This window comes from Rissa tridactyla, chromosome 26 (genome assembly GCF_028500815.1).
Source record: "Rissa tridactyla isolate bRisTri1 chromosome 26, bRisTri1.patW.cur.20221130, whole genome shotgun sequence".
Classification (NCBI taxonomy): domain Eukaryota; kingdom Metazoa; phylum Chordata; class Aves; order Charadriiformes; family Laridae; genus Rissa; species Rissa tridactyla.
In genome coordinates this window covers 1,278,680-1,306,669 of record NC_071491.1, presented here as the reverse complement: position 1 = coordinate 1,306,669, position 27,990 = coordinate 1,278,680, and the positions used below count along the sequence as shown (strand labels likewise).

Genomic DNA, 27,990 nt, shown 5'->3' with positions numbered 1-27,990 from the left:
GATGTCTATGGAGCAGATCCCCACGGCCGGGATCCCCATGGATGGGATCCCCGTGGAACCTTCGTGGCCGAGGATGTCTACAGAGCGGATCCCCACGGACGGGATCCCCATGGGTGGGATCTCTGCAGACCAGATCTCCACGGCTGATGGTATCTGTAGGGGGGATCCTCCTAGACAGGATCCTCAAGGATGGGATCCTCATGGTTTGAAGCCTTGCAGAATCGGCCTCCATGGTCCGGGATCACCATGTCCTCGCCCTTCATGGGTGGCATCTCCATGGACAGGATCCCAGCGGATGAGATCTCCGCACAGGGATGACCATGGTCCAGGAGCCCTGTAGAAGGGATCCCCACAGATGGGATAGCCCCAGGTGATCTCTGCAGCTGACCACTCCATGGACAAGATCTCCACTGACAGCATCCTCGTAGCCGAGATCAACCCAGATCAGGCCTCCATGGACGGGATTTCTATGGACCAGATCTCCATGGATGGGATCTTACTGGACCAGGCCTCCATGGGCTGGGGTCTCTGTGGACAGGATCCTGGTGGATGGGATCTTTGTGTGCCGGATCTCCAGGGGAGATCACCATGGTGGATTAGGTCTCCATGGACCAGAACTCCATGGAACGGAATCTCCACGGGGATGCCATCCTGGTAGGTGAGATCTCCATGGGCCAGGCCTCCAGAGATGAGCTCCCCAAAGCCACAACCTCTTCGCTGAGGATCTCCACACACCAGATCTCCATGGGTCTGCTGGGACAGTTGCTCTTCCAGGAGCTCCAGCTTCACCTCTAGCTTTAGGACCAAACCCAGCCCCGGGCTTCCTCTTGCCACCAGCAGAGAGCGAGATCAGCATCTCCAAACCGTGATTCATCCCAACCGGTCCTTTCCTTTCGTCAGGATTCGGCTCCTGGGCTTCCCCGCCCTTAATTGCTCATCAGGTTGTTAATTGCCTTGAGCTGCTCCCAGCCTCGGCTCCTCTCCTGGCCCTGCCAAAGGGGCCGTTGAAGAGGCACAGAGGTTCCTTCACACCAGCCCTGGAGCTCCTGCACCCACGTTGCAGCTCTGGTCCCACCAGCGTCGAGGGTGGCCAGGCTGGGGTGGCTTTAGAGGACCCATCGGTGTCTAAAATCCTTTTGGGACCTTCTCGCTGCAGGACATGCCGGAGCTCAAGCCCGGTTCTCCCAGGGGAGGAGAACCATCAGTGAAGGCACCTTGAACCTCCTGGAAAGAGATGCCAGAGCGGCCGGTGACAACTGCTGAGCTCAGCAGGAATTTCAGGCCACCCACCCCGTCCACGCGGCGCCTGGCTCACGCCCTGACACGCACCCAAAACACACCCTGAGAAGGGCCGGGAGATGCCAGGGTCCCCGGCTGCTGCCACCATCCCCAGGCAGAGATTCCCCAGGTGGCCCTGGGGATGGTGGGTGACACCGATTGCACCTGGGTCACCCTCTCTGGGTGTGGGGTGGTCACCTCCCACCTTGAAGACCCTCCAAATGCCTCCGGTGACGTTGGGGTTGGGGGAGCAAGGAAGGGGAGGCGGCACACCTCCGGGGTTTGGGGACAGTGTCCAGCTGGTGGAAGGACAAGTGGCACCCCCATCCCCGGTGTCCCCTTGACTCACCAGAAGCAAACTCGCAGGGCTCAGCTGGGTCGGCAGCGGGACGTGGCCTCGCCCATCGCTCACCCACATCCGCGGCGTTACTCATTGGGGACGTGCAACCGGCGCCGGGTGCCAAAGGGGAAAGGTCCTTGGGGACCTCCAGTCCCGTGGTGGTCCCCCAGGGGCCGTGTCCCCAGCCCTGGAGCCGCGAGGGTCCCTCCTTGGAGGTGGCATCCTGGGCTGGGAGCCAACCCCCCCCCCCTGCTCCTCCCTGGTCCTTGCACACGTGTGTGCATGGGGGGGGAGCGTGTGTGCACGCGTGTGTGTCCCGTGATGTCTACCCAGCTTCCAGTGTGTCGGTGCGATGCGGGGAGGGCGGATGGAGGAGGGGACGGACGGACAGAGGGGTGGGTCGATGGAGGGACGGATGGAGGGACGGAGAGATGGACGGATGGGTGGAGAGGTGGACAGGAGGACGGACGGACAGACGGACGGACGGACGGACGGACGGATGGATGGATGGATGGATGGATGGAAGGAAGGATGGATCAATAGGTGGACGGATGGGTCGATAGGAGGCCAGACGGACAAAAAGCGATCCAGCTCACTGGAGAGACGGCCATACGGACGGACGGATGGATGGAGGGATGGAGGGAGGGAGGGATGGACGGAGGGACGGATGGAGGGATGGGCAGATAGGTGGGCGGACGGACGGAGGGATGGACGGATGGATAGACGGCTGGATCAGCAGACAGATGGACGGACAGACAGCTGGATCGGCAGACGGACGGATGGATGGACGGACGGACGGACGGATGGATGGGTGGATGGATGGACAGGTGGGTGGATAGATGGATGGGTAGATGGATGGACGGGTAGATGGGTGGATGGATGGATGGATGGATGGACGGGTAGATGGGTGGATGGACGGACGGGTGGACGGATGGATGGACGGATGGATGGACGGATGGATTGGTGGGCAGCCTGCCGGGCGGACTTACGGCCAGCTGGCCGGCCGGCCAGCCAGCCGGCAGGAGGGGCAGGAAGGCAGCACCATCACATTTCACAACCCCCGGGGGCCGGGCGGACACCCCGACAACCCCATCCTGCCCTGGGGTGGGGTGAGGGGAAGGGACACACCCCCCCCACCCCACCCCACCCCTCCTGCTTTGGGCCCCCCCCCCCCCCTCCGGGACGCGGCGAGGGGTGAACCACCCGGTCCACCCGGACGAGATGTTTTTTGGGGACTCCTCACCCCCGTGTCCGGGGCGGCTCTTTTGCCGATGGGAGGAGTGGGCGTTTCCCCTTTCGCCCGGGAGCCCGACGGCGTTTCCTCTGGGACTTCAAAGCGGTAATCACACACCACCACCCCCCCCCCCCCACCAACCCCAACCTCCCCGCCCTTCCCCCCCCCCCCCCCCCTCCCCTGGGACCGGGGAGACACCCACGGGGTCACGCTCGTCCCGCTGCCGCCGCGGACTGCTCGCCCAACCGCTCTTGACTCACCCCGCCGGAGACACGGCCTACTTTTCATCCCGGGTATAAATATGCCCAAGCCACCGGCTCTCGACTTCCCGACGCGCCGAGCCGGCCCCGTCCTTCTCCTCCAGCAGGTGAGTCCATCCCACCCCCGTGGCCAGGACCATGGAGATCCCTCCGAGGGACGGAGGCTGTGGGGTGGGGTGGGAACCAGGCGTCCGGGGGTTCCCTGTCTCTTGGTGGCTCTTTCCCACGGGTCGGATCCGGCCAGCCCCGCGCGCTCAGCTCACGTGGTGGCTCTGTTTTGGATGGGTTGGGTGGGAACACCCTCCGGATCCCGGTTTACTTCGGATCTCCCGGTTGCATGGGGTTGGGGAGGGAGGTGGTCCTTCCTGAGCTCGCGCAGGTGGGTTTGATGCCACCGGCCAGCTGAACTCAACCCACACATGGTGGAGAAGAGGGTCCAAGACCTCCCTCCCCCAGAGGTCCATACAGGTGAAGGTGCACCAAAACACCGCCAGCATCTCGGTGACATCACCTCCGTCCCACGCGGGAGGCAGAAGGACACCAATGAGGACCTTCCCCTGGAGCCCCTGGGTGGCACCGGCCGTTCTCCTGTGGCCCCCGGCGCTGATCCAGTTTGGTTTCTCTGCCCCAGGAATGGCTTGTGACGGGCACAGGGCCTTCGGCTTCATCCCCATCTTCATCCTTGCAGCCGGACTGCTGCTGGCCGCCCCGCTGACGACGCGAGCTCAGGCAACGGGCAACGAAGGCGATGAGCGTAAGTCAAACCGGTGGCCACGGAGAGGGGGATGGAGACACCACGGGTGTTTCACGGGCACCTTGTAGGGGAAATGTGTCTGATGGGATGGGATGGGATGGGATGGGGAGATGCCTTCCCTCGGCTCGTGGGAATCTTGCCGACGGGAAGGTTTGGGCAAGGCCCTACGGTTTCGAAACCTGTTTTGGTTTTGAGCTGAGGTAAAGCAACCCCCTCGGTGTGGAGAAAGAGAGGGAGAGGGACGTTCCCACATCCCATTGGAGGGGCTGGGACCCCTGGGATAACTTCTTTCCCTTCTCTGGAAGTTCCTACAGGGATTTCTGTCACAGCCACAAAAAGAAGGAGACAAAAAGGGGTGAGGGAAAGAAAGGAGAGACTTCATCCCAACAGGAACATCCTCTTCCTTTCTTCTGGCCTCCAAAATGATGCTCTGCTGAAGGAGAACCCCAAAGGATGAGTCTCAGTTAGGGTGGAAAGAGGATTCCCGTGATTTCTGACTGTTGGATGCAAAGACCTCGGATCTGATCCCCATGTCGGTGCCTCTTAACCCAAACCTGTGTCTCTGGAGCTGAATCCGAAATCCCCAGGTCCTGCGGAGAAGGAACCAGGTCATATCCAGACCCAATGGCTGGATAATTTGCCCCATGGCTGTCCAAGAACTGTTTTCTTGGGGGGCAGGTTTATCAGTTGGGATGGAGACACCGTCATCTGGGTTGGAGCTCTCTTGGTTGCCAGTCGCCTCTGGAAATCCAGGGGGACGGATTCTACCACAGGGCAGGATCCACCATCTCGCAGCGCCTCCATCTATCTCTACCGATTGACCTTGGCTGATGGATACCCCTCCACCCTGGGAGCTCAGGGAAGCCGCTGAGATGCCTTCAAGGAGCTAGGGGGAATCTATACCCGCTGGTTGGTCTCTAAAGGGTCAAGGTCGGTCCTTGGGTTGACCAGGGATGCTTCTCCGATGAGCATTTACGGGATGGTTCCCACCCTCCGACTTTGGCACCTCTGCCAGGACCGGATAGTGGCGAATTCCAGGTGGCTTGAAACTCGGGCGTCTCCCATTGCCACCCATCAGAGGCTGTAATCCCCACCAGCACAAACCAGTCCCACTGGTAAATTCCAATGTCCCAACCTTTGGTGGAAGGCAATTGGAGCCAGGTGTCATGGACCGGAGCCCGCGCCGCCATCCGTAGAGCTCTTCGCCAAGGTGGTCAATACTTGGAGGCGCGACTTCTCCCCAAAGTAGCCCAAACCGTCTGGGTTGCCCCAAATCGCGGGGTGGAGGACTCGGCCCCAACACCCATGAGAAGACCTCAGAGCAGAAGGACTTGATCTCTCCCGTTTGAAAGTCCTACCGCAGGGTTTCGGGGTGAGAGGGAGGCCTTTTTCTTGAAAAAAAACCCCACCTTTTTTTGGTGCTGATTGGCCTCTTTTTTTTAAAAAAAAAAAAAAAAAAATCTTGTCTCCTCCCACTCGGATAAAGCTCAGCATCAGGGAACTTCTCCAGCGGCCTTGGCAGAGGTGCCCCCTGAGGTTCCTACAGCTGCATGCAGCTGTAGGTGGAGGCCGGGAGGGACACCAGGAGCACATCGCAAGCCTTTGGCCTCCCGTTGCGCGGCCACCCAAGCGGAGCTGTGCGCGGTCACGGCCTCAAGATGGTCACGGCCTCACGACGGTCACCCTGCAAACCTCGTTCATCGTCAATATCCTGCCAAGGGCACCTCGTCTTGTAGACGTCGGATGTCGGATGGGGTGGGATCCCCTCTCAGAATGGTCCCTCCCTCTCTCCGAGGCCCATCAAAGTTGGCCAACTCCAGCGGACACCCATCTGCAGCCACCTAAAGCCAAGGGAGACGTTTCTGCGGCCACCTAAAGCCAAGGGAGATGCCTCCAGAGCTATGGAAGATTGGGAGATCCATGTCAGAGGTGGGGGCTTCAAGTGGTGGGACCCTCTTTCTACGATATGGCTAGACAAAGACACTCCCTCAAACCAAGTTTGATGGCTCTCGCTCTTTCTTCTCAACCACCCTGGTGGGACCAAGACATCTCAGCTCCGAAGCGACAGAAGGACTCGCGTTCCTGAGTGAACTCCTCTCATCATTTCTCCTTGCGTCAGGACTTCTCCTACTTGTGTTGATGCAACCGGCTCCTAGCCTGGTCCTAACGAGGAGTCCTGGGTACGTGAGGCATCCAGGAGGTAGGAGGCATTTCGAGCTGGTCCTACAGGCTTCCTCACGGAGCGAGGATGAAGAGCTCAGCTCTTTTAGGGGTGCGTCATCTCCTTTTTGGAGTCCAATCTTGGGCTGGGAGGAATCTTAGAGGTGGAACGGATGCCCCTCCCAGAGGCACGTGGTGAAACCGGCGGAGATAAGTGGCCTTCGGTGACTTCCTGATGCGCGATGACTTCCAGGACAGCTCATTGGGACAACCCTGGCAATGACGGACCGGTCCCGGGGGCCGGGGCGGGGGGGTGGTGGGGGGGGTTGTCTCCTTGTGGGACCTCCCACCTCGGTCCTCCATCTGGTCATGGAGTGCCAAGCTCCATCAAACGGCGCCAGGAGGACACAGACCTTCAAGGGCTGCTTCAATCTCGGCTACAAACGGTTGGATTTCGACTTGTCCCCTCCAAATCGCCTCGTTTTCTTACAAAAAAAAAAAAAACAAACCAAAAAAAACCAACAAACCAAAAAAGCCCAGTAAGTGGATAGGTGGCTCGTTAAATTAAAAAAAAAAAACTCAACGTTATTTTTAGTTTTTTAAGATGATTTTGAGTGTTCTGATGGGCAGTTTAAGCCGACGACAGGTATTTTCCCCTTTTCTCTTTCGTTTCACCTTCTTTTAAGACTCTTTTTGGCCACGTTTCACCTGTGTTTCAACCCAAACCGGGGGGGGGGGGTGTTCTTTGGAAAACTGGGGGGCTGGCTGCGGTCACGTGACCTTTGGGGCTCTTGTCTTACAGTGCCGGAGGAGGACGAGTCCCGTATCATCGGCGGGAGACCCTGCTCCATCACCCAACGCCCTTTCCAAGTCGCCCTCACCAAGAGGGGTCAAATCCTGTGTGGGGGAAGCTTGGTAGACGCCCAATGGGTGCTGACAGCCGCCCACTGCCGGCAACCAATCAGGTAAGCCCAGGTCCGTGGTCGTGTGCCCCGTGGCTTCCTATGAGCCGTCGTCTCCTTTCCCCGGACGCCCTTAACAACCAAGGGTGAGAGGTGGGTCCTCTAGGTGTTGGACACCTCCAGGTGGGCCCAGGTGTTGGGATCTCCAGAGGGTGAGGCCTCCAAATGGTGGGATCCCCAGAGAGATGCCCCAGCTGTGGGCATCTCCCGAGTTCGTTGCCTCCAGACATGAACACCTCCAGATCTGGGCATCTGGTACCTCCGGAGATTGGTAGCTCCAGAGACGGGCACCTCCTGATGTTGGTATGTCCATCTGTTTGTACCCCAGATGTTACCTCCCGAGTCTGGTGGCCCACAGCCAGTAGCTCTAGATGTTGATGTTCCAGCCATGGGCACCTCCAGATGGTGGTGTCCAGATGGTGGTACCCCTAGAGGACAACGAAGGCCCCACCATCCTTCACGTGGAGACCGGAGGAGTTGCTGTGTCCTTTGCAGGGTGACAACCCCCAGCTACGAACCCCTAAGAGAGCCAACCCCACCCCACTTTGGGGTCCAGTCGCCCCCTTTTTCCAGGGGAGGACACTAAGTGGAGCAGGTTCCCCCCCCCCAGCCAAGTTTCTCCAGCTTCTCCTCAAGGTCCTGTGAGAGGAAGGTGGACCTTTTGGAAGGGAAATGATGGAAAACAAGAAAAAGCAGGAGAAAAGTTCACAAGAAGTTGGGCTCAGGGCAACGGTGCTGAGATGTTTCTCCTGGAGGAAGATGAAGTCAAGGGGTTGAAGTCAAGAGACGTAACAGTGTCCCATGGAGATGGGAGATGTCCCCAGGGTACCCGAGCCTTCAAAGAGCTCTCGGAGGAGATCTGGCTCGTGAATCCTCAAGGCATGAGCGTGTTTTCCTGGGAAATGGGATAAGGTGGTCCCACGGCCATGTCACATTAACTCTACCCTGTGGAGAAGCTTCAATGGACAGGTTTTGGTCATCTCCTTGATGGAAAACCCTTGAGGCCAGGGCTTTCCGTGTCTCCTCTGGAGGCACCAACACTGATTTCTTGTCCTTCTTTCCCTCCCTCCACCCCCAAATCCAGAGAACTCAAGGTATTAATCGGGACGGACACGTTACGAGACGGGACGGGGCAAGTGAGGTCCATCTCAAAGATCCAGGTCCATCCGGCCTACAACCCCCGCAAGAACGACAACGACTTCATGCTCCTGAGGTTGAACAAGCCCGTTCAGTTCAGCACCAACATCAAGAAGATCAGATTGGCCACGAAGTGTCCCATGGACGGGATGAGGTGCAGCGTCTCCGGTTGGGGCACCACCAAATCCCCTGGAGGTACGGGCTCGCGATGGACACCTCGGTGGAAGAGGTGGGATGGAGGGAGGCGAGCGGGCAGGGGAAAGGGTCACCAAGGAGACCTGGTGACCTTCTCAGCTGGGAAAAAGGGACCAGGGCTTCCTTGATGTCACCCGAACTCTGCCCAGCGAGCAGCTCCCCACGGAGAAGGACTTCGAGTCGGGTTTTCCCTTTGGGGTTGGATTTCCTTGATGTTGACCTACCCGTCTCGGATGGAGGCGTCTCCACTCTCCGTCGCCCGTAGAACCCGACCAGAAGTGTAACGAGGTCTCCTCAGGCCTCAGCGGGAGGGGGCTGCCCCTTCTCACCCCCTTTTCTCTCCCACCCCCGCCTTGTTCTCCAGCAAAGCTGCCCAAAAATCTCCAGTGTGCCGCCATCCAGGCCTTCGGGAGGGACAAGTGCACCAGGGCCTACGGGAATGCCCTCACCCCCAACATGTTCTGCGCCGGCGTCCCCCAGGGGGGCATCGATTCCTGCCAGGTAAGGGCTGGTGGGGTGGGGTGGGGTGGGGTGGGGTGTGCCATCCCTTCAGCCACCTCCCAGCTCGCTGCCGAGGGCCTTGGTGTGGCTTGGAGTTCAAACGCACGGTGGGATTGGAGCCGTGGAAGTCTTGGGTTGCTTCACCCCAAGCCGTTTAAACCAGGGAAGGGCCACCACGTGTGGGTGGGTCCATGGAAGGGTGTGGGTTCTCCACAGCTACCTCATGCTTCAGCCGTGGAGCCGGTGGTGGGTCCCGGCGCGTGGACAGATCCATGCAAGGTTTTGGTTCTCCAAAACTACCTCATGCTTCAGCCGTGGAGCCGGTGGTGGGTCCCGGCGCGTGGACAGGTCCATGCAAGGTTTTGGTTCTCCAAAACTACCTCATGCTTCAGCTGCGGAGCCGGTGGTGGGTCCCGACGTGTGGACAGGTCCATGCAAGGTTTTGGTTCTCCAAAACTACCTCATGCTTCAGCCGTGGAGCCGGTGGTGGGTCCCGGCGCATGGACAGGTCCATGCAAGGTCTGGGTTCTTCCACCGTTATCTCCAACCCCGAACACCAGGGAAGGGCCACAGCACGTGGATGGGTCCATGGAAGGTGTGGGTTCTTCACAACTACCTCATGATTCAGCCGCGGAGCTGGGGATGTGCTCAGGCACGTGGACAAGTCCATGCAAGGTTTGGGTTCCTCCATTATCTCCAACCCAAGCCATAAAACCAGGGAAGGGCCACAGCACGTGGATGGGTCCATGCAAGGTCGAGGTTCTCCACAACTACCTCATGCTTCAGCCGCGGAGCTGGGGAGGGGCTCTGGCACGTGGACAAACCCATGCAATGTTTGGGTTCCTCCACTGTTATCTCCAACCCCGAACACCAGGGAAGGGCCATGGCACATGGATGGGTCCATGCAAGGTTGAGGTTCTCCACAACTACCTCATGCTTCAGCCGCGGAGCTGGGGAGGGGCTCTGGCATGCGGACAAACCCATGCGAGGTTTGGGTTCCTCCATTATCTCCAACCCAAGCCATAAAACCAGGGAAGGGCCACAGCACGTGGATGGGTCCATGCAAGGTCGAGGTTCTCCACAACTACCTCATATTTCAGCCGCGGAGCTGGGGATGGGCTCTGGCACGTGGACAAACCCATGCGAGGTTTGGGTTCCTCCACTGTTATCTCCAACCCCGAACATCAGGGAAGGGCCACGGCACGTGGATGGGTCCATGCAAGGTTGAGGTTCTCCACAACTACCTCATGCTTCAGCCGCGGAGCTGGGGAGGGGCTCTGGCACGTGGACAAGTCCACGTAAGGTTTGGGTTCCTCCATTATCTCCAACTCAAGGTGTTATCTCCAACCCAAGGTGTTATCTCCAACCCAAGCCATAAAATCTGGGAAGGGCCACACGTGGACGAGTTCATGCCAGGTCAAGGTTCTCCACAACTACCTCATGCTTCAGCCGTGGGGCTGGGTCCTGGCATGCGGCCAAACCCGTGCGAGGTTTGGGTTCCTCCACCGTTACCTCCAACCCGTAACATCAGGGAAGGGTTCATGCGCTGTAACGAGGTGTTACGCGTGGAAGGGCCCACGCAAGGTTTGGGTTCCCACCACCGACCTTCTGCTGGACCCACAGAGCTGGGGCTGGGTCATGGGTGGGTCCGTACAAGGTTTGGGTTCCTACCACTGACGTTCTGCTGGACCCACAGAGCTGGGGCTGGGTCATGGATGGATCCGTACAAGGTTTGGTTTCCCACCACCGACCTTCTGCTGGACCCATGGAGCTGGGTCTGGGTCATGGATGGGTCCGTACAAGGTTTGGGTTTCCACCACCGACCTTCTGCTGGACCCACGGAGCTGGGGCTGGGTCATGGATGGGTCCGTACAAGGTATGGGTTCCTACCACTGACGTTCTGCTGGACCCACGGAGCTGGGGCTGGGTCACGGATGGGTCCGTACAAGGTATGGGTTCCTACCACTGACGTTCTGCTGGACCCATGGAGCTGGGGCTGGGTCACGGCACATTGACAGACCCATAAGAGGACTGGGTTCTCACCAAGACCTTCTGCTGGACCCACGGAGCTGGGGCTGCATCATAGATGGGTCCGTACAAGATTTGGGTTCCCACCACCGACCTTCTGCTGGACCCACGGAGCTGGGGCTGGGTCACGGATGGGTCCATACAAGGTTTGGGTTCCCACCAAAGACCTTCTACTTGAGCCGTGGGGCTGAGGATGGGTCACGGACGGGTCCATCAAGACCTTCTGCTGAACCCACGGAACCGGGGCTGAGTCCTGGATGGGCCCATACGTAGTTTGGGTTCCCACCAAAGACCTTCTACTCGATCTACGGAACCGGGGCCGGGTCACAGCACGTCGCCGGCCCCACGGGAGGTCTCCGCGTGTCTCCCCCCCGCCCCCCCACCCAAGGTGAGTCCCTACCGCTGTCCCTTCTCCCCACAGGGTGACTCCGGGGGTCCGCTGGTGTGCAACGGGGTGCTGCAAGGCGTGGTCTCCTGGGGCATGGCCGTCTGCGGGCGCCGGGGGCAACCCGGCGTCTACTCCAACGTCTGCCGGGCCACCTCCTGGATCCGCAAAACCATCGGGAGGCCTTGAGCCCCTCCCCCACCCCCCCCCCCCACCCTCACACCCCCCCCCCCCACTCCCCCAAATTTCCCCCCTCCCCCCCCCCACCAACCCCATTGGGGTGGGGTGGGCAGGAGATGGCCATTTTTCCCCGGAATGCCCTGGGGAAGGCGGGGGGCGGGGGGGGGGGGGTGGGGGGGCGGGGGACACACACACAACATTTGGGTGGAAAAATAAAGGGGAAAAAAAAAAAAAAAAAAGAAAAAAAAAAGAGCGAAAGCGGAGAGATTGGATGGGGGGGTGGGAACTGGGGGTGACTGGGAGCACTGGGGGGGGGAACTGGGAGCACTGGGGGGGAGGAATTGGGAATTAGGAGGGGACTGGGAGACCTGGGGAGGGGGGCCGATGGGAATTGGGGGTGACTGGGAGCACTGGGGGGGGGAACTGGGGGCACTGGGAGCACTGGGGGGAGCAGTGGGAATTAGGGGGGGGACTGGGAGCACTGGGGGGGACGACGGGAATTGGGGGTGACTGGGAGCACTGGGAGGGGGGGCCATTGGGAACTGGGGGGTGACTGGGAGCACTGGGGGGGAACTGGGGGCACTGGGGAGGGGGGGGCGATGGGAACTGGGGATGACTGGGGCCACTGGGAGCACTGGGGAGGGGGGGCGATGGGAACTGGTGGCACTGGGAGCACTGGGGGGCGCAGTGGGAATTAGAGGGGGGACTGGGAGCACTGGGAGGAGGGCCATTGGGAACTGGGGGCACTGGGAGAACTGGGGGGGGAACTGGGGGCACTGGGAGCACTGGGGGGGCAGTGGGAACTGGGGGCACTGGGAATTGGGGGCACTGGGAGCACTGGGGAGGGGGGGCCATTGGGAACTGGGGGCACTGGGAATTGGGGGCACTGGGAGCACTGGGGGAAGCAGTGGGAATTAGGAGGGGACTGGGAGCACTGGGGAGGGGGGGCCATTGGGAACTGGGGGCGACTGGGAGCACTGGGGAGGGGGGGCCATTGGGAACTGGGCGCGACTGGGAGCACTGGGGAGAGGGGGGGGCGATGGGAACTGGGGGTGACTGGGAGCACTGGGGGGGGAACTGGGGGCACTGGGAGCACTGGGGGGGGCATTGGGAATTTGGGGGGGGCTGGGAGCACTGGGAAGGGGGGGCCATTGGGAACTGGGGGCACTGGGAGCACTGGGGGGGGCAGTGGGAACTGGGGGCACTGGGAATTGGGGGCACTGGGAGCACTGGGGGGCGCAGTGGGAATTAGGGGGGGACTGGGAGCACTGGGAGGAGGGCCATTGGGAACTGGGGGCACTGGGAATTGGGGGCACTGGGAGCACTGGGGGAAGCAGTGGGAATTAGGGGGGGACTGCGAGCACTGGGGAGGGGGGGCCATTGGGAACTGGGGATGACTGGGAGCACTGGGGGGGGGGGGGGGCGATGGGAACTGGTGGCACTGGGAGCACTGGGGAGGGGGGGCCATTGGGAACTGGGGGTGACTGGGAGCACTGCGGGGGGAACTGGGAGCACTGGGAGCACTGGGGAGGGGGGGCCATTGGGAACTAGAGGCACTGGGAGCACTGGGAAGGGGGGGGCGATGGGAACTGGGTATGACTGGGAGCACTGGGGGGGGAACTGGGGACACTGGGAGCACTGGGAGGGGGGGGGCGATGGGAATTAGGGGCACTGGGAGCACTGGGGGAAGCAGTGGGAATTAGGGGGGGACTGGGAGCACTGGGGAGGGGGGGCCATTGGGAACTGGAGGCACCGGGAGCACTGGGGGGGGGCGATGGGAACTGGGGATGACTGGGAGCACTGGGGGGGGGAAGTGGGGGCACTGGGAGCACTGGGGGGGGCAGTGGGAACTGGAACTGGGGGCACTGGAAATTGGGGGCACTGGGAGCACTGGGGGGCGTAGTGGGAATTGGGGGGGGACTGGGAGCACTGGGAGGGGGGCCATTGGGAACTGGGGGCACTGGGAGCACTAGTGGGGGGAACTGGGGACACTGGAAGCACTGGGGGGCGGCAGTGGGAACTGGGGGCACTTGGAATTGGGGGCACTGGGAGCACTGGGGGGCGCAGTGGGAATTAGGGGGGGACTGGGAGCACTGCGGGGGGAACTGGGAGCACTGGGAGCACTGGGGAGGGGGGGCCATTGGGAACTGGGGATGACTGGGAGCACTGGGGAGGGGGGGGCGATGGGAACTGGGGGTGACTGGGAGCACTGGGGGGGGGAACTGGGGGCACTGGGAGCACTGGGGAGGGGGGGGCGATGGGAACTGGGGGTGACTGGGAGCACTGGGGAGGGGGGGGCGATGGGAACTGGGGGTGACTGGGAGCACTGGGGGGGGGAACTGGGAGCACTGGGAGCACTGGGGAGGGGGGGGCGATGGGAACTGGGGGTGACTGGGAGCACTGGGGGGGGGAACTGGGGGCACTGGGGGCACTGGGAGCACTGGGGGGGGTGGGAATTGGGAATTAGGGGGGGACTGGGAATTGGGGGTGACTGGGAGCACTGGGGGGGGGAACTGGGGGTACTGGGAGCACTGTGGGGGGCATTGGGAATTAGGGGGGTGCTGGGAGCACTGGGGAGGGGGGGCCATTGGGAACTGGGGGCCACTGGGAGCACTGGCGGGGGGGGGGCGATGGGAACTGGGGATGACTGGGAGCACTGGGGGGGGGAACTGGCGGCACTGGGAGCACTGGGGGGGGCAGTGGGAACTGGAACTGGGGGCACTGGAAATTGGGGGCACTGGGAGCACTGGGAGCACTGGGGGGCGCAGTGGGAATTGGGGGGGGACTGGGAGCACTGGGGAGTGGGGGCAATGGGAACTGGGAGCAGTGGGGGGGGCAATGGGAACTGGGGGCACTGGGAATTGCGGGCACTGGGAGCACTGGGAGGGGGGCCATTGGGAACTGGGGGCACTGGGGAGGGGGTGGTGATGGGAACTGGGGATGACTGGGAGCACTGGGGGGGGGAACTGGGAGCACTGGGGGGGAGGAATTGGGAATTAGGGGGGGACTGGGAGACCTGGGGAGGGGGGCCGATGGGAATTGGGGGTGACTGGGAGCACTGGGGGGGGGAACTGGGGGCACTGGGAGCACTGGGGGGAGCAGTGGGAATTAGGGGGGGGACTGGGAGCACTGGGGGGGGACGACGGGAATTGGGGGTGACTGGGAGCACTGGGAGGGGGGGCCATTGGGAACTGGGGGGTGACTGGGAGCACTGGGGGGGAACTGGGGGCACTGGGGAGGGGGGGGCGATGGGAACTGGGGATGACTGGGGCCACTGGGAGCACTGGGGAGGGGGGGCGATGGGAACTGGTGGCACTGGGAGCACTGGGGGGCGCAGTGGGAATTAGAGGGGGGACTGGGAGCACTGGGAGGAGGGCCATTGGGAACTGGGGGCACTGGGAGAACTGGGGGGGGAACTGGGGGCACTGGGAGCACTGGGGGGGCAGTGGGAACTGGGGGCACTGGGAATTGGGGGCACTGGGAGCACTGGGGGGGCAGTGGGAATTAGGGGGGGACTGGGAGCACTGGGGAGGGGGGGCCATTGGGAACTGGGGGCACTGGGAGAACTGGGGGGGGAACTGGGGGTACTGGGAGCACTGGGGGGGGCAGTGGGAACTGGGGGCACTTGGAATTGGGGGCACTGGGAGCACTGGGGAGGGGGGGCCATTGGGAACTGGAGGCACTGGGAGCACTGGGCGGGGGGGTGATGGGAACTGGGGATGACTGGGAGCACTGGGGGGGGGAACTGGGGGCACTGGGAGAACTGGGCAGGGGCAGTGGGAACTGGAACTGGGGGCACTGGAAATTGGGGGCACTGGGAGCACTGGGGGGCGCAGTGGGAATTGGGGGGGGACTGGGAGCACTGGGGAGGGGGGGCAATGGGAACTGGGAGCAGTGGGGGGGGAACTGGGGGCACTGGGAGTACTGGGGGGGGCGATGGGAACTGGGGATGACTGGGAGCACTGGGGGGGGAACTGGGGGCACTGGGAGCACTGGGGGGGCAGTGGGAACTGGGGGCACTGGGAATTGGGGGCACTGGGAGCACTGGGGGAAGCAGTGGGAATTAGGAGGGGACTGGGAGCACTGGGGAGGGGGGGCCATTGGGAACTGGGGGCGACTGGGAGCACTGGGGAGGGGGGGCCATTGGGAACTGGGCGCGACTGGGAGCACTGGGGAGAGGGGGGGCGATGGGAACTGGGGGTGACTGGGAGCACTGGGGGGGGAACTGGGGGCACTGGGAGCACTGGGGGGGGCATTGGGAATTTGGGGGGTGCTGGGAGCACTGGGGAGGGGGGGCCATTGGGAACTGGGGATGACTGGGAGCACTGGGGGGGGAACTGGGGGCACTGGGGGCACTGGGGGGGGCAGTGGGAATTGGGGGTGACTGGGGGGGGGCTTTAGGATTTCGGGGGGGGGGGGGAGTGGGGAGGGGGAGGGACACAACCATTTAATTAGCGACCCCGAGGAATTTCCCTCGTTAGCGCTAACGAGAACCCCCCTCTCCGCTTGCGCCCTGACACCCGTCCTTCCTCCTGCCCCCTTGTGCTGGGGAAAGGAACTAATTAATTGGACTAATTAATACGGCTAATTAATACGGCTAATTAATGAGACTAACTAATGAGACTAACTAATGAGACTAATTAATGAGACTAATTAATCCTCAGCCCAATCCCTGCTCACCTCCCGGAGCCGGCAGCTTTCTTCTCCCCGACTCTCGAGGCAGCTTCGTTAGGACCCCGCCCTAATTCATTAGGCAATTAATTAATGAATTAAGGACAACAGCGCTAATTAGGAGGCTCGTTGAAAGCCAAGGTCACCCAGGGAAGGGGGGGGGGTGGGGGTTGGGGGGTGTCTCTGGGGACATGGGGACACGAGGACCTCGTGGAAGGTCCTTGGGCACCCGGGGCTGGGAGAACCTCGTTAGGACTAATTAAGCCTTTAATTAGGCCTGGGGGGAGCTCGGGAAGGGAACAGCCCTTTGAGGTGACTGTTCTGGGGACTGTCCCCAGATGTCCCCAAGGTCATGGAGTCCTCGAGGGACAGCAGCTCCTTGGAGGACACGTCCCTTCGGGGGACACGTCCCTTTGGGGGACACGTTCATGAGAACTTCGCAGGAGACCCCGGGGGGAGGCAGGGGGACACCCTGGGGACACCTTGGGGACACCGTTGGCCAAGTGGTGACAAGGAGGGCCGCAGGTGGCCGTCACCATCAGTGCCACCACGCTCTGTGCCGGGGATGGGTGCCCGCCACCATGGGTGGCATCGGAGCTTGGAGTTGGGGACATCGGCACCTGTGGTGGGTGTCTGTCCCTGTTGGTGGCATCTGACCTTGGCGTTGGGGACACGTGCCAACATCCATGGGTGGCATCTTCACCTGTGGTGGGTGTCTGTCCCCGTTGGTGGCATCTGACCTTGGAGTTGGGGACATCTGCACCTGTGGTGGGTGTCTGTCCCTGTTGGTGGCATCTGACCTTGGAGTTGGGGACAGACCGTGTCCCCATGGGTGGCATCTTCACCTGTGGTGGGTGTCTGTCCCCGTTGGTGGCATCTGACCTTGGATTTGGGGACACGTGCCAACATCCATGGTGACATCTTCACCTGTGGTGGGTGTCTGTCCCCACTGGTGGCATCTGACCTTGGAGTTGGGGACACATGCCAACATCCATGGGTGGCATCTGCACCTGTGGTGGGTGTCTGTCCCCGTTGGTGGCATCTGACCTTGGAGTTGGAGACAGACGCCCGTCCCCATGGGTGGCATCTTCACCTGTGGTGGGTGGCTGTCCCCGTTGGTGGCATCTGACCTTGGAGTTGGGGACAGACCGTGTCCCCATGGGTGGCATCTGCACCTGTGGTGGGTGTCTGTCCCCACTGGTGGCATCTGACCTTGGAGTTGGGGACACGTGCCAACATCCATGGGTGGCATCTTCACCTGTGGTGGGTGTCTGTCCCCGTTGGTGGCATCTGACCTTGGATTTGGGGACAGACACCCGTCCCCATGGGTGGCATCTGCACCTGTGGTGGGTGTCTGTCCCCGTTGGTGGCATCTGACCTTGGCGTTGGGGACACGTGCCAACATCCATGGGTGGCATCTTCACCTGTGGTGGGTGGCTGTCCCCGTTGGTGGCATCTGACCTTGGAGTTGGGGACAGACACCCGTCCCCATGGGTGGCATCTGCACCTGTGGTGGGTGTCTGTCCCCGTTGGTGGCATCTGACCTTGGCGTTGGGGACACGTGCCAACATCCATGGGTGGCATCTTCACCTGTGGTGGGTGGCTGTCCCCGTTGGTGGCATCTGACCTTGGATTTGGGGACAGACACCCGTCCCCATGGGTGGCATCTGCACCTGTGGTGGGTGTCTGTCCCCGTTGGTGGCATCTGACCTTGGCGTTGGGGACACGTGCCAACATCCATGGGTGGCATCTTCACCTGTGGTGGGTGGCTGTCCCCGTTGGTGGCATCTGACCTTGGATTTGGGGACAGACACCCGTCCCCATGGGTGGCATCTGCACCTGTGGTGGGTGTCTGTCCCCGCTGGTGGCATCTGACCTTGGAGTTGGGGACAGACGCCCGTCCCCATGGGTGACATCCCTCTGAGCTCCCCGCCAGACCCGTCCCCATCCCCCGTCCCTTGTCCCCAACCCCCTTCCCAGGGTCCCCAAAGCCAACCCGTTGTCCCGGTGCCACCTCCGGGTGCCCAAACCGGCCACCCCGGTTCCTGGCGGGGGCTCAAGAAAGGAGGTGACAAAGGAGGTGACGATGACGACGCCGCTGAGGTTGGGGACAGGGGGGTGGGACACGAGGACGTGGCCACCCGTCCCCGGAAAGCCGTGAAAGCAGGAGGTGCCACGTGACGGCGGGTGGCCTCGGTGGCAAGCAGGGGCCACCGAGGTCCCCGCCAGGGGATTTGGGGACACCGAGGTGTCACCGAGGCCACCCCGCGGGGGCGGAGGGACAGAGGGAGGGTGGGGACATCGGCGGGGGGGGGGGACCCACCCTGGTGGCCCCCAGGACCTTCCTGTTGACTGGCACCGGGAGGTGACAACCCCGGGGACACCGGGGAGGGGGGTGTCGGTGTCACCAGCGTTGCCCCCCCCCCCCCCCAACTTTGGGGGCCCCTTTGTCCCCCCCCCCTTGGGGGTCCCCTTAATTCCCCCCTCCTTTAGGGTCCCCCCCCCCCTTTTTTAGGGTCCCCTTAACCCCGCCCTTATTTTGGGGTCCCCTTTTCTCAGCCCCCCCCCCCATGTCATGGGTGCCCCCCCCACACCCCCCCCCCCCCCCGCCCCCGCCCACCCTGGGTGTGGCCGGGCCCCGCCCTGTGATTACGGGATTGTGGGGGAGGGCGATGGGGGAAACTGAGGCACGGTGGGGTTCTGGGAGGCCCTGGGAAGCACTGGGATGGACTGGGAGGCCCAAGGAAGGGCACTGGGAGGCACTGGGAAGCACTGGGATGGACTGGGAGGCCCAAGGAAGGGCACTGGGAGGCACTGGGATGGACAGGAAGGGCACTGGGAAGCACTGGGGTGGACTGGGAGGCACTGGGAAGGGCACTGGGAGGCACTGGAAAGCACTGGGAAGGACAGGAAGGGCACTGGGAAGCACTGGGATGGACTGGGAGGCACTGAGAAGGGCACTGGGAGGCACTGGAAAGCACTGGGAAGGACAGGAAGGGCACGGGGAAGCATTGGGATGGACTGGGAGGCACTGGGAAGGGCACTGGGAGGCACTGGAAAGCACTGGGAAGGGCAGGAAGGGCACTGGGAGGCATTGGGATGGACTGGGAGGCACTGGGAAGGGCACTGGGAGGCACTGGAAAGCACTGGGAAGGACAGAAAGGGCACTGGGAGGCACTGGGATGGACTGGGAGGCACTGGGAAGGGCACTGGGAGGCACTGGAAAGCACTGGGAAGGACAGGAAGGGCACTGGGAAGCATTGGGATGGACTGGGAGGCACTGGGAAGGGCACTGGGAGGCACTGGAAAACACTGGGAAGGACAGGAAGGGCACTGGGAAGCATTGGGATGGACTGGGAGGCACTGGGAAGGGCACTGGGAGGCACTGGAAAGCACTGGGAAGGACAGGAAGGGCACGGGGAAGCATTGGGATGGACTGGGAGGCACTGGGAAGGGCACTGGGAGGCACTGGGATGGACTGGGAGGCACTGGGAAGGGCACTGGGAAGGGCATTGGGAAGCACCGGGAAGGACAGGAAGGGCACTGGGGGGCACTGGGAAGCACTGGGAAGGACAGGAAGGGCACTGGGGGCCACTGGGAAGGACAGGGAGGGCACTGGGAAGCATTGGGATGGACTGGGAGGCACTGGGAAGGGCACTGGGAGGCAACGGGAAGCACTGGAATGGACTGGGAGGCACTGGGAATGGCACTGGGAAGGGCATTGGGAAGCACCGGGAAGGACAGGAAGGGCACTGGGGGGCACTGGGATGGGCTGTGAAGGACTGGGAAGGACAGGGAGGGCACTGGGAAGCATTGGGATGGACTGGAAGGCACTGGGAAGGGCACTGGGGGACACTGGGAAGCACTGGGAAGGACAGGGAGGGCACTGGGAAGCATTGGGATGGACTGGGAGGCACTGGGAAGTACTGGGAAGGACAGGAAGGGCACTGGGAAGCACTGGGATGGGCTGGGAAGGACTGGGAAGGACAGGGAGGGCACTGGGAAGCATTGGGATGGACTGGAAGGCACTGGGAAGGGCACTGGGGGGCACTGGGAGGCCCTAGAGGAGCTTCAAGGGGTGCACTGGGTTGCACTGAGGTGTACTGGGATATACTGGGAGGCCCCAGGGAAGCAGGGCATTGCCCCGGGGACGCTGGGACACGAACTGGGAGGTGCCCGGATGCACTGGGACACTCTAGGAGGCACTGGGGTAGACTGGGAGACACTGGGAAATGCTGGGAGGCACTGGGATTTACTGGGATGCTCTGGAAGGCAATGGGGCATACTGGGTTGTACTGGGAGGCACAAGGATGCAATGGGAGGCACCGGGTGGCACTGGGAAGCGCTGGGAGGCACTGGGAAGCACTGGAGGCCACTGGGAGGCACTGGGAGGCACTGGGATGGCCCGGGAGGCACTAGGAAGCACTGGGAGACCCCAGGAGGCACTGGGAGACAGTGGGAAGATCTGGAGGCCACTGGGAGGCATTGGGATGGCCTGGGAGGCACTGGGAAGCACTGGGAGGCACTGGGATGCCCCAGGAGGCACTGGGAAGGTCTGGAGGCCACTGGGAGGCACTGGGAAGCACTGGGATGCGCCGGGAGGCACTGGGAAGGTCTGGAGGCCACTGGGAGGCACTGGGATGTCCCGGGAGGCACTGGGAAAGCACCGCGAAGACCCTCGGAAGGCACTGGGAGGCACTGGGAAGCACTGGCAGGCACTGGGATGCCCCAGGAGGCACTGGGAAGCACTGGGAGACACTGGGAGACACTGGGAGACGCCGGGAGACGCCGGGAGGCACTAGGATGCCCCAGGAGACACTGGGAGGCACTGGGAAGCACTGGTGTGGCCCGGGAGGCACTGGGAAGGTCTGGAGGCCACTGGGAGGCACTGGGAGGCACTCGGAGGCACTGGGACACTCCGGGAGGCACTGGGGAGCTCTGGAGGCCAGTGGGAGGCACTGGGAAGCACTGGGAGGCACTGGGATGGCCCGGGAGGCACTGGGAAGGTCTGGAGGCCACTGGGAGGCACTGGGATGGCCTGGGAGGCACTGGGAAAGCACTGTGAAGACCCTCGGAAGGCACTGGGAGGCACTGGGAAGCACTGGGAGGCACTGGGATGCCCCAGGAGGCACTGGGAAGCACTGGGAGGCCTCAGGAGACACTGGGAGGCACTGGGAAGCACTGGTGTGGCCTGGGAGGCACTGGGAAGGTCTGGAGGCCACTGGGAGGCACTGGGAGGCACTAGGACGCCCTGGGAGGCACTGGGGAGCTCTGGAGGCCAGTGGGAGGCACTGGGAAGGGCACTGGGCTGGCCCGTGAGGCACTGGGAAGCACTGGGAGGCCCCAGGAGGCACTGGGAGACACTGGGAAGACCTGGAGGCCACTGGGAGGCACTGGGATGGCCACTGGGAGGCACTGGGATGGCCCGGGAGGCACTGGGAAGCACTGGGAGGCACTGGGATGCCCCAGGAGGCACTGGGAAGGTCTGGAGGCCACTGGGAGGCACTGGGAAGCACTGGGATGGCCCGGGAGGCACTGGGAAAGCACCGCGAAGACCCTCAGAAGGCACTGGGAGGCACTGGGAAGGACTGGAGGCCACTGGGAGGCACTGGGATGCCCCATGAGGCACTGGGAAGCACTGGGAGGTCTCAGGAGGCACTGGGAGACACTGGGAGGCACTGGGAGGCACTAGGACGCCCCAGGAGGCACTGGGAGACACTGGGAGGCACTGGGAGGCACTAGGACGCCCCAGGAGGCACTGGGAGGCACTGGGAAGCAGTGGGAGGCACTAGGATGCCATGGGAGGCACTGGGGAGCTCTGGAGGCCACTGGGAGGCACTGGGAAGCACTGGGATGGCCCGGGAGGCACTGGGAAGGTCTGGAGGCCACTGGGAGGCACTGGGACATCCCAGGAGGCACTGGGAAAGCACCACGAAGACCCTCAGAAGGCACTGGGAGGCACTGGGAAGGACTGGAGGTCACTGGGAGGCACTGGGATGCCCCAGGAGGCACTGGGAGACACTGGGAGGCCTCAGGAGGCACTGGGAGACACTGGGAGGCACTGGGAAGCACCGGGAGGCACTACGATGCCATGGGAGGCACTGGGGAGCTCTGGAGGCCACTGGGAGACACTGGGAGGCACTGGGATGCCCCGGGAGGCACTGGGAAGCTCTGGAGGCCACTGGGAGGCACTGGGACATCCCGGGAGGCACTGGGAAAGCACCGCGAAGACCCTCGGAAGGCACTGGGAGGCACTGGGAAGCACTGGGAGGCACTGGTTGACACCTGCGCCGCCCCGGGCCGGGGTGGGGCGGGAGGGTGAGACCGCCCCGACCGGCCCCACTCCCTCCCGGGGTGGCCCCAGCCCAGGCGGGGCCCGATGGGGATTTAAGGAGCTGGGCCCAGCACCCGCCACCCTCCTCTTCCTCCCGCCGCCATGGAGCGCCTCCTGCCGCTGCTGCTCCTGGCTGCTGGTGAGGGCACTGGGGGGGCACTGGGGGGGCAACTGGGAGGACGCTAGGGGGCACTGGGAGGGCATTGGAAGGGGGCTGGGGGCCACTGGGAGGGCGCTGGGGGGGCACTGGGAGGACACTAAGGGCCACTGGCAGGCACTGGGAGGGCACTGGAAGGGGGGCTGGGGTCACTGGGAGGGCGCTGGGGGCCACCAGGGGGCGCCTGGAGGGCACTGGGGGACACTGGGGGGCACTGGGAGGGCACGGGGGGCACTGGGAGGATGCTGGGGGCAGCTAGGAGGCGCTTGGAGGGCACTGGGAAGGCACTGGAGGGCACTGGGGATGCTGGGAGGGCACTGGGGCGGGGGGGCACTGGAAGGGAACTGGGGAGCACCAGAAGGTGCTGGGAGGGCACTGGGAGGCCCCAGGAGGCACTGGGAGGGCACTGGGGACTACTGGGAAGGAACTGGAGTTGAACTGGGGACAGCGGGAGGCAGTGGGAGCGTACTGGTGTGAGTGGGAGGGAAAGCGGAAGCGCCGGGATGGCATGGAACTGGTACTGGGAGGGAGCCGTGGGTGGACTGGGGGCACTGGGAGGCAGTGGGAGCGCACTGGTGTGGGTCAGAGGGAAAGAGAAGGTACCGGGGAAGACTACGAGGCGGGCACTGGGAAGCACTGGGAGCACTGGAGCGTCGAAGGGAATGAGGAGGTTGCAGGAGGGCACTGGGAGGGTACTGGGAAGGAGCTGGAGGTGAACTGGGGGCCACTGGGAGCACGTGGGAAGGAATGAGGAAGCAATGGGAGGCACCGGGGAGACACTGAGGGGTACTGGGAGGGAACTGGGAAGTGCTGAGGGTGTACTGGGCGGGGGGGGGGGGGGCGGGGGGAGCTGGGGGCAGGGGGAGGGAACTGGAGTCTACTGGGAAAACTTGGCAGGCAGCGGGAGGAAACAGTGTGACACTGGGAGGCACTGGGAGGCACTGGGGGCCACGGCGGGGGAACGAGGCAGTGTTGGGAAAGAACTGGGAGGGCACTGGGAGGCACTGGGAGGCAGTGGGTGAGACGCGGTAGGTCACTGGGGGCACTGGGAGGGAGAGGGAGAGCTGGGGGGACACGGGGGGGGGGGGCGACACGGGGAGGTGCTGGGGGGCCCAGAAGACCCAGTAGGAGGGAACTGGGAGGGAACTGGGAGACACTGGGAGGGACTGGTGGGTGCTGACTCCCCCCCCACCCCGTCTCCGCTCCCACAGCTGCCGTGGGGGACGAGAACCGGATCGTGGGGGGCCGGAGCTGCCAGAAGAAGCGTCACCCCTACCAGGTGGTCCTCCTGGGCCCCCAGAAGAACATCCACTGTGGTGGGGTCCTCATCGACAAGTTCTGGGTGCTGACGGCCGCCCACTGCGACACCAAGAGGTGGGGGTGACTCCCCCACCACCACCACCCAGTGGGGTGGGGGTGGGGTGGGGTGGGGTCCCCCCCTGCTTTTTGGCCACGGGCTACTGGGAGGAGCCATGGAGAGGTCCACCAGGAGCTGGAGGTGGCCCCGGTCATGGGAAGACCTGGTCGGGATTCATCTCAACGCGGCTGGAGAACCTCAATGGTCATCGTGGGGAGGGTCTAGGTGGGCTCCCAGTATGACCGTCTAACTGGGTTGGCCACCGCAACCATCTCACTGGGATCCCAGTAGGACCGTCTAACTGGGTTGACCACCACCAACCATCTAGGTGGGCTCCCAGAATGACCATCTAACTGGGTTGGCCACCACAACCGTCTAGGTGGGCTCCCAGAATGACCATCTCACCGCGTTGGCCACCACAACCATCCAGCTCTGTGGACTGGGACCTGGAACAGGCCAGGTTGGGTGGAGGGGGCAAACCAGTTTGAGGAGCCTGTGGCACTGGTGTGACTGGCCTGGGCAGGGGCACTCACATGCCAAGCCCACGGGAGGACCACAGAGGCCACCGTCCCCTCCACCACGGTAGCTCCTGCCACCTTCTCGAGGTAGAAATGTGGACATTTTTTTTGGGTGGTCTGAGTTTCTCCCCACGCCCGGGTAGGACCTGCCAGAAAAAAAAAAAAATTGGGGCAAAAAAAAAAAAAAAAAAAAAAAAAAATCCCAATTTTAGGTTTTAGTTGGGTGCGGGGAGGACCCAGAGAGTGGTCAGGACATCCGGGTCCTCAGGTTGGACTTGGTTCTTCTCCAACTTGGGTTGGTCCAAGGAGGACTCGGGTGGCGGTGGCCAACTCTTCTGGCTGGGCCACATCGGGTTCCTGGCCTCAGTTTCCCCATCTGGTTGGAGACGTTCATGAGAGGAGAAGACTTTTGCCCGGCTTCTGGCGAGCTCCTCCCACCCTCCACCACGTGGACCTTCCACGGCACGTCCACCGGGGAACCTCACCGTGGTCCTTTCTCCACCACATGGTCCTTTCTTCACCCCCATGGACCTTCCCTGGAATGTCCACCGGGGAACCTCAGCGTGGTCCTTTCTCCACCCCGTGGACCTTCCCTGTCGCGTCCACCAGGGAACCTCACCGTGGTCCTTTCTCCACCACGTGGACCTTCCCTGTCACGTCCACCAGGGAACCTCACCGTGGTCTTTTCTCCACCCCCCCCCCACCCCGTTGCCCAGGCCCATCCCCATCCGCATGGGGGACCACAGCTTGAAGACCAAGGAGGGGACGGAGCAGTGCATCAACTCGGCCAAGGCCTTCATCCACCCCAACTACAACCCCAGCAGCCATGACAGTGACATCATGCTCCTGAAGCTCCAGAAGCCGGCCCGCTTCACCGAGCGCGTCCACCCGGTGGCCCTCCCCAAGCGTTGTCCCCCACCCAACACCGAGTGCATCGTGTCGGGCTGGGGCAGCACCAGCAGCCCTGAAGGTAGGTGGAAACATCTCCTTGAGCCACGTGGCGGGGTGGTCCTCGGGGGACATCTCAGCATCTTGGGGACATCTCAGTGTCCTGGGGACATCTCAGGCTCTTGGGGGCATCTCAGCATCTTGGGGATATCTCAGTGTCCTGGGGACATCTCAGCCTCTTGGGGACATCTCAGCAACCTGGGGACTTCTCAGCATCTTGGGGACATCTCAGGCTCTTGGGGACATCTCAGCAACCTGGGGACTTCTCAGCGTCTTGGGGACATCTCAGCGTCCTTGGGGACATCTCAGCATCCTTGGGAGTGTCCTGGGGACATCTCAGTGTCTTTGTGACATCTCAGGCTCTTGGGGAAATCTCAGGCTCTCGGGGACATCTCAGCAACCTGGGGGCATCTCAGGATTTTGGGGACATCTCAGTTGTCTTGGGGACATCTCAGCATCTTGGGGACATGTCCCCTTGGGGGGAGAGGCCTGGGTCCATCAGTGGTCCGTGGGGTGGCTGTGGAAGCCTCCATTCTCCACCAGGTCCATGCCGTGACCACAGGAGGCTCCAATTTCCTCCAAGGTGGCCATTCCCCCCTCATCTTGAGGGCATCTTCCATGGTGGGGCTGTCCCCACCCACGTCACCCTAGGAGGGAGAGGGCCCCACTCTTTCCCTGCTCCCCTGGGACCCTACCCCGTGGCGGGGGCGGGGGGAGGGGGCCGAGGTGGGTGACCGTGTCCCGCTGTCCCCAGGGTACTTCCCCGACGTTCTCCAGTGCGGCGTGGTCTACACCATGCCCAACGAAGAGTGTGGCAAGCTCTACCCTAAAGGCATCACCAAGAACATGCTCTGCGCCGGCGTCACCACGGGGGGCACCGACTCCTGCCAGGTAGGTCTGGGGGAAAGGGGGGGGGGTGGGGGGGGGTTTGTCCCCCCCCAACCCTGGCAAGGTGGGGGGTCCGGCTGGTTCCACCCCCCCCCCCCCAAGGAGACACCCCAGCAGAGAACTGGGATGAGGGCACCCTCCCCGCTTGGCCTTGAGGACCAGTAAGAGGAACCCGACTCCATGGTGGGTCGGGCTTGGGGACACGGGCTGCTGTAGGGACCCTTGGGTGCTATGGGGGGGGAAGGGGGTTCCATGGGTACGTTGGGGTGCTATAGGGACCCCCCTCACCAAGCACCATGCCCACCCCTGGGGGCCAGAGAGACTTCCTGGGTGCTATAGGGACTCCCAGGCCGGGCACAGTCTCCTCGGTGCTCTAGGGACACCCAAGACAATCGGGGGCCCTCCTGGGTGCTATAGGACCCCCCCCGGGTGTTGTAGGAAAGCCTGGGACCCCCAAGAACTCTACAACCCCCGCCCCGCCCCCCGGGTGCTACATGGACCCCACGGCCACTATAGGGACCTCCTCAGTGCCATGGGGACCTCCCGGACCTCAGCTCCAACGCTCTACAGGGCATAGAGGTCTCCACGCCCTGGCCCCATAGGGCATGGGGGTCTCCATATCCTGACCCCATAGGGCATAGGGGGTCTCCATGCCTTAACCCTATAGGACATGGGGGTCTCCATGTCTTGACCCTATAGGGCATGGGGGTCTCCATTGCCCTGACCCCATAGGCCATGGTGGTCTCCATGCCCTCACCCCATAGGGCATGGTGGTCTCCATGCCCTCACCCCATAGGACGTGGTGGTCTCCATTGCCCTGACCCCATAGGCCATGGTGGTCTCCATGCCCTCACCCCATAGGACGTGGTGGTCTCCATTGCCCTGACCCCACAGGGCATGGTGGTCTCCTTTCCCTCACCCCATAGGCCATGATGGTCTCCATGCCCTGACCCCATAGGGCATGGTGGTCTCCATGCCCTCACCCCATAGGACGTGGTGGTCTCCATTGCCCTGACCCCGTAGGCCATGATGATCTCCATGCCTTCACCCCATAGGACGTGGTGGTCTCCATTGCCCTGACCCCATAGGGCATGGTGGTCTCCTTTCCCTCACCCCATAGGCCATGATGGTCTCCATGCCCTGACCCCATAGGGCATGGTGGTCTCCATGCCCTCACCCCATAGGACGTGGTGGTCTCCATTGCCCTGACCCCATAGGCCATGATGATCTCCATGCCTTCACCCCATAGGACGTGGTGGTCTCCATTGCCCTGACCCCATAGGCCATGGTTGTCTCCTTTCCCTCATCCCATAGGCCATGGTGGTCTCCTTTCCCTCACCCCATAGGCCATGGTGGTCTCCATGCCTTAACCCTATAGGCCATTGGGGTCTCCATGTCTTGACCCCACAGGACATGGTGGCGCTCGAGGGAGAACCGTGGGGCCTGAAGGGTCCCCATGGGGTGGAGTTTGGGCTGAGGTTGGGGGACCCAACCCTGGGCCCATCTCATGGGGTTCTTCTCTCCCCTCCCCCCCGCTGCAGGGCGACTCGGGAGGTCCTCTGGTCTGTGGGGCCGAGCTGCAGGGCATCGTCTCGTGGGGCATGCAGGTCTGCGGGCAACGGGGCAAACCGGGGGTCTACACCCGCGTCTGCGAGTTCACCTCCTGGATCCAAGACACCATGAGGAGGAACAGCCACGTCTGA

The 27,990-nt window shown here is 62.9% G+C and overlaps 1 protein-coding gene across 1 annotated transcript; it reads left to right on the top strand.

The window, feature by feature from the left end:
• Nucleotide 1: 1 nt before the first annotated feature.
• LOC128901535 (transmembrane protease serine 9-like) lies at nucleotides 2-27,990 on the top strand. Its single transcript, XM_054183608.1, has 12 exons — nucleotides 2-149; nucleotides 384-524; nucleotides 3,744-3,866; nucleotides 6,829-6,991; nucleotides 8,073-8,320; nucleotides 8,685-8,821; nucleotides 11,271-11,416; nucleotides 22,491-22,558; nucleotides 23,788-23,950; nucleotides 25,168-25,421; nucleotides 26,154-26,290; nucleotides 27,829-27,990. The coding sequence occupies exons 1-12, from the start codon at nucleotides 2-4 to the stop codon at nucleotides 27,988-27,990; spliced, it is 1,890 nt and encodes a 629-aa protein (XP_054039583.1).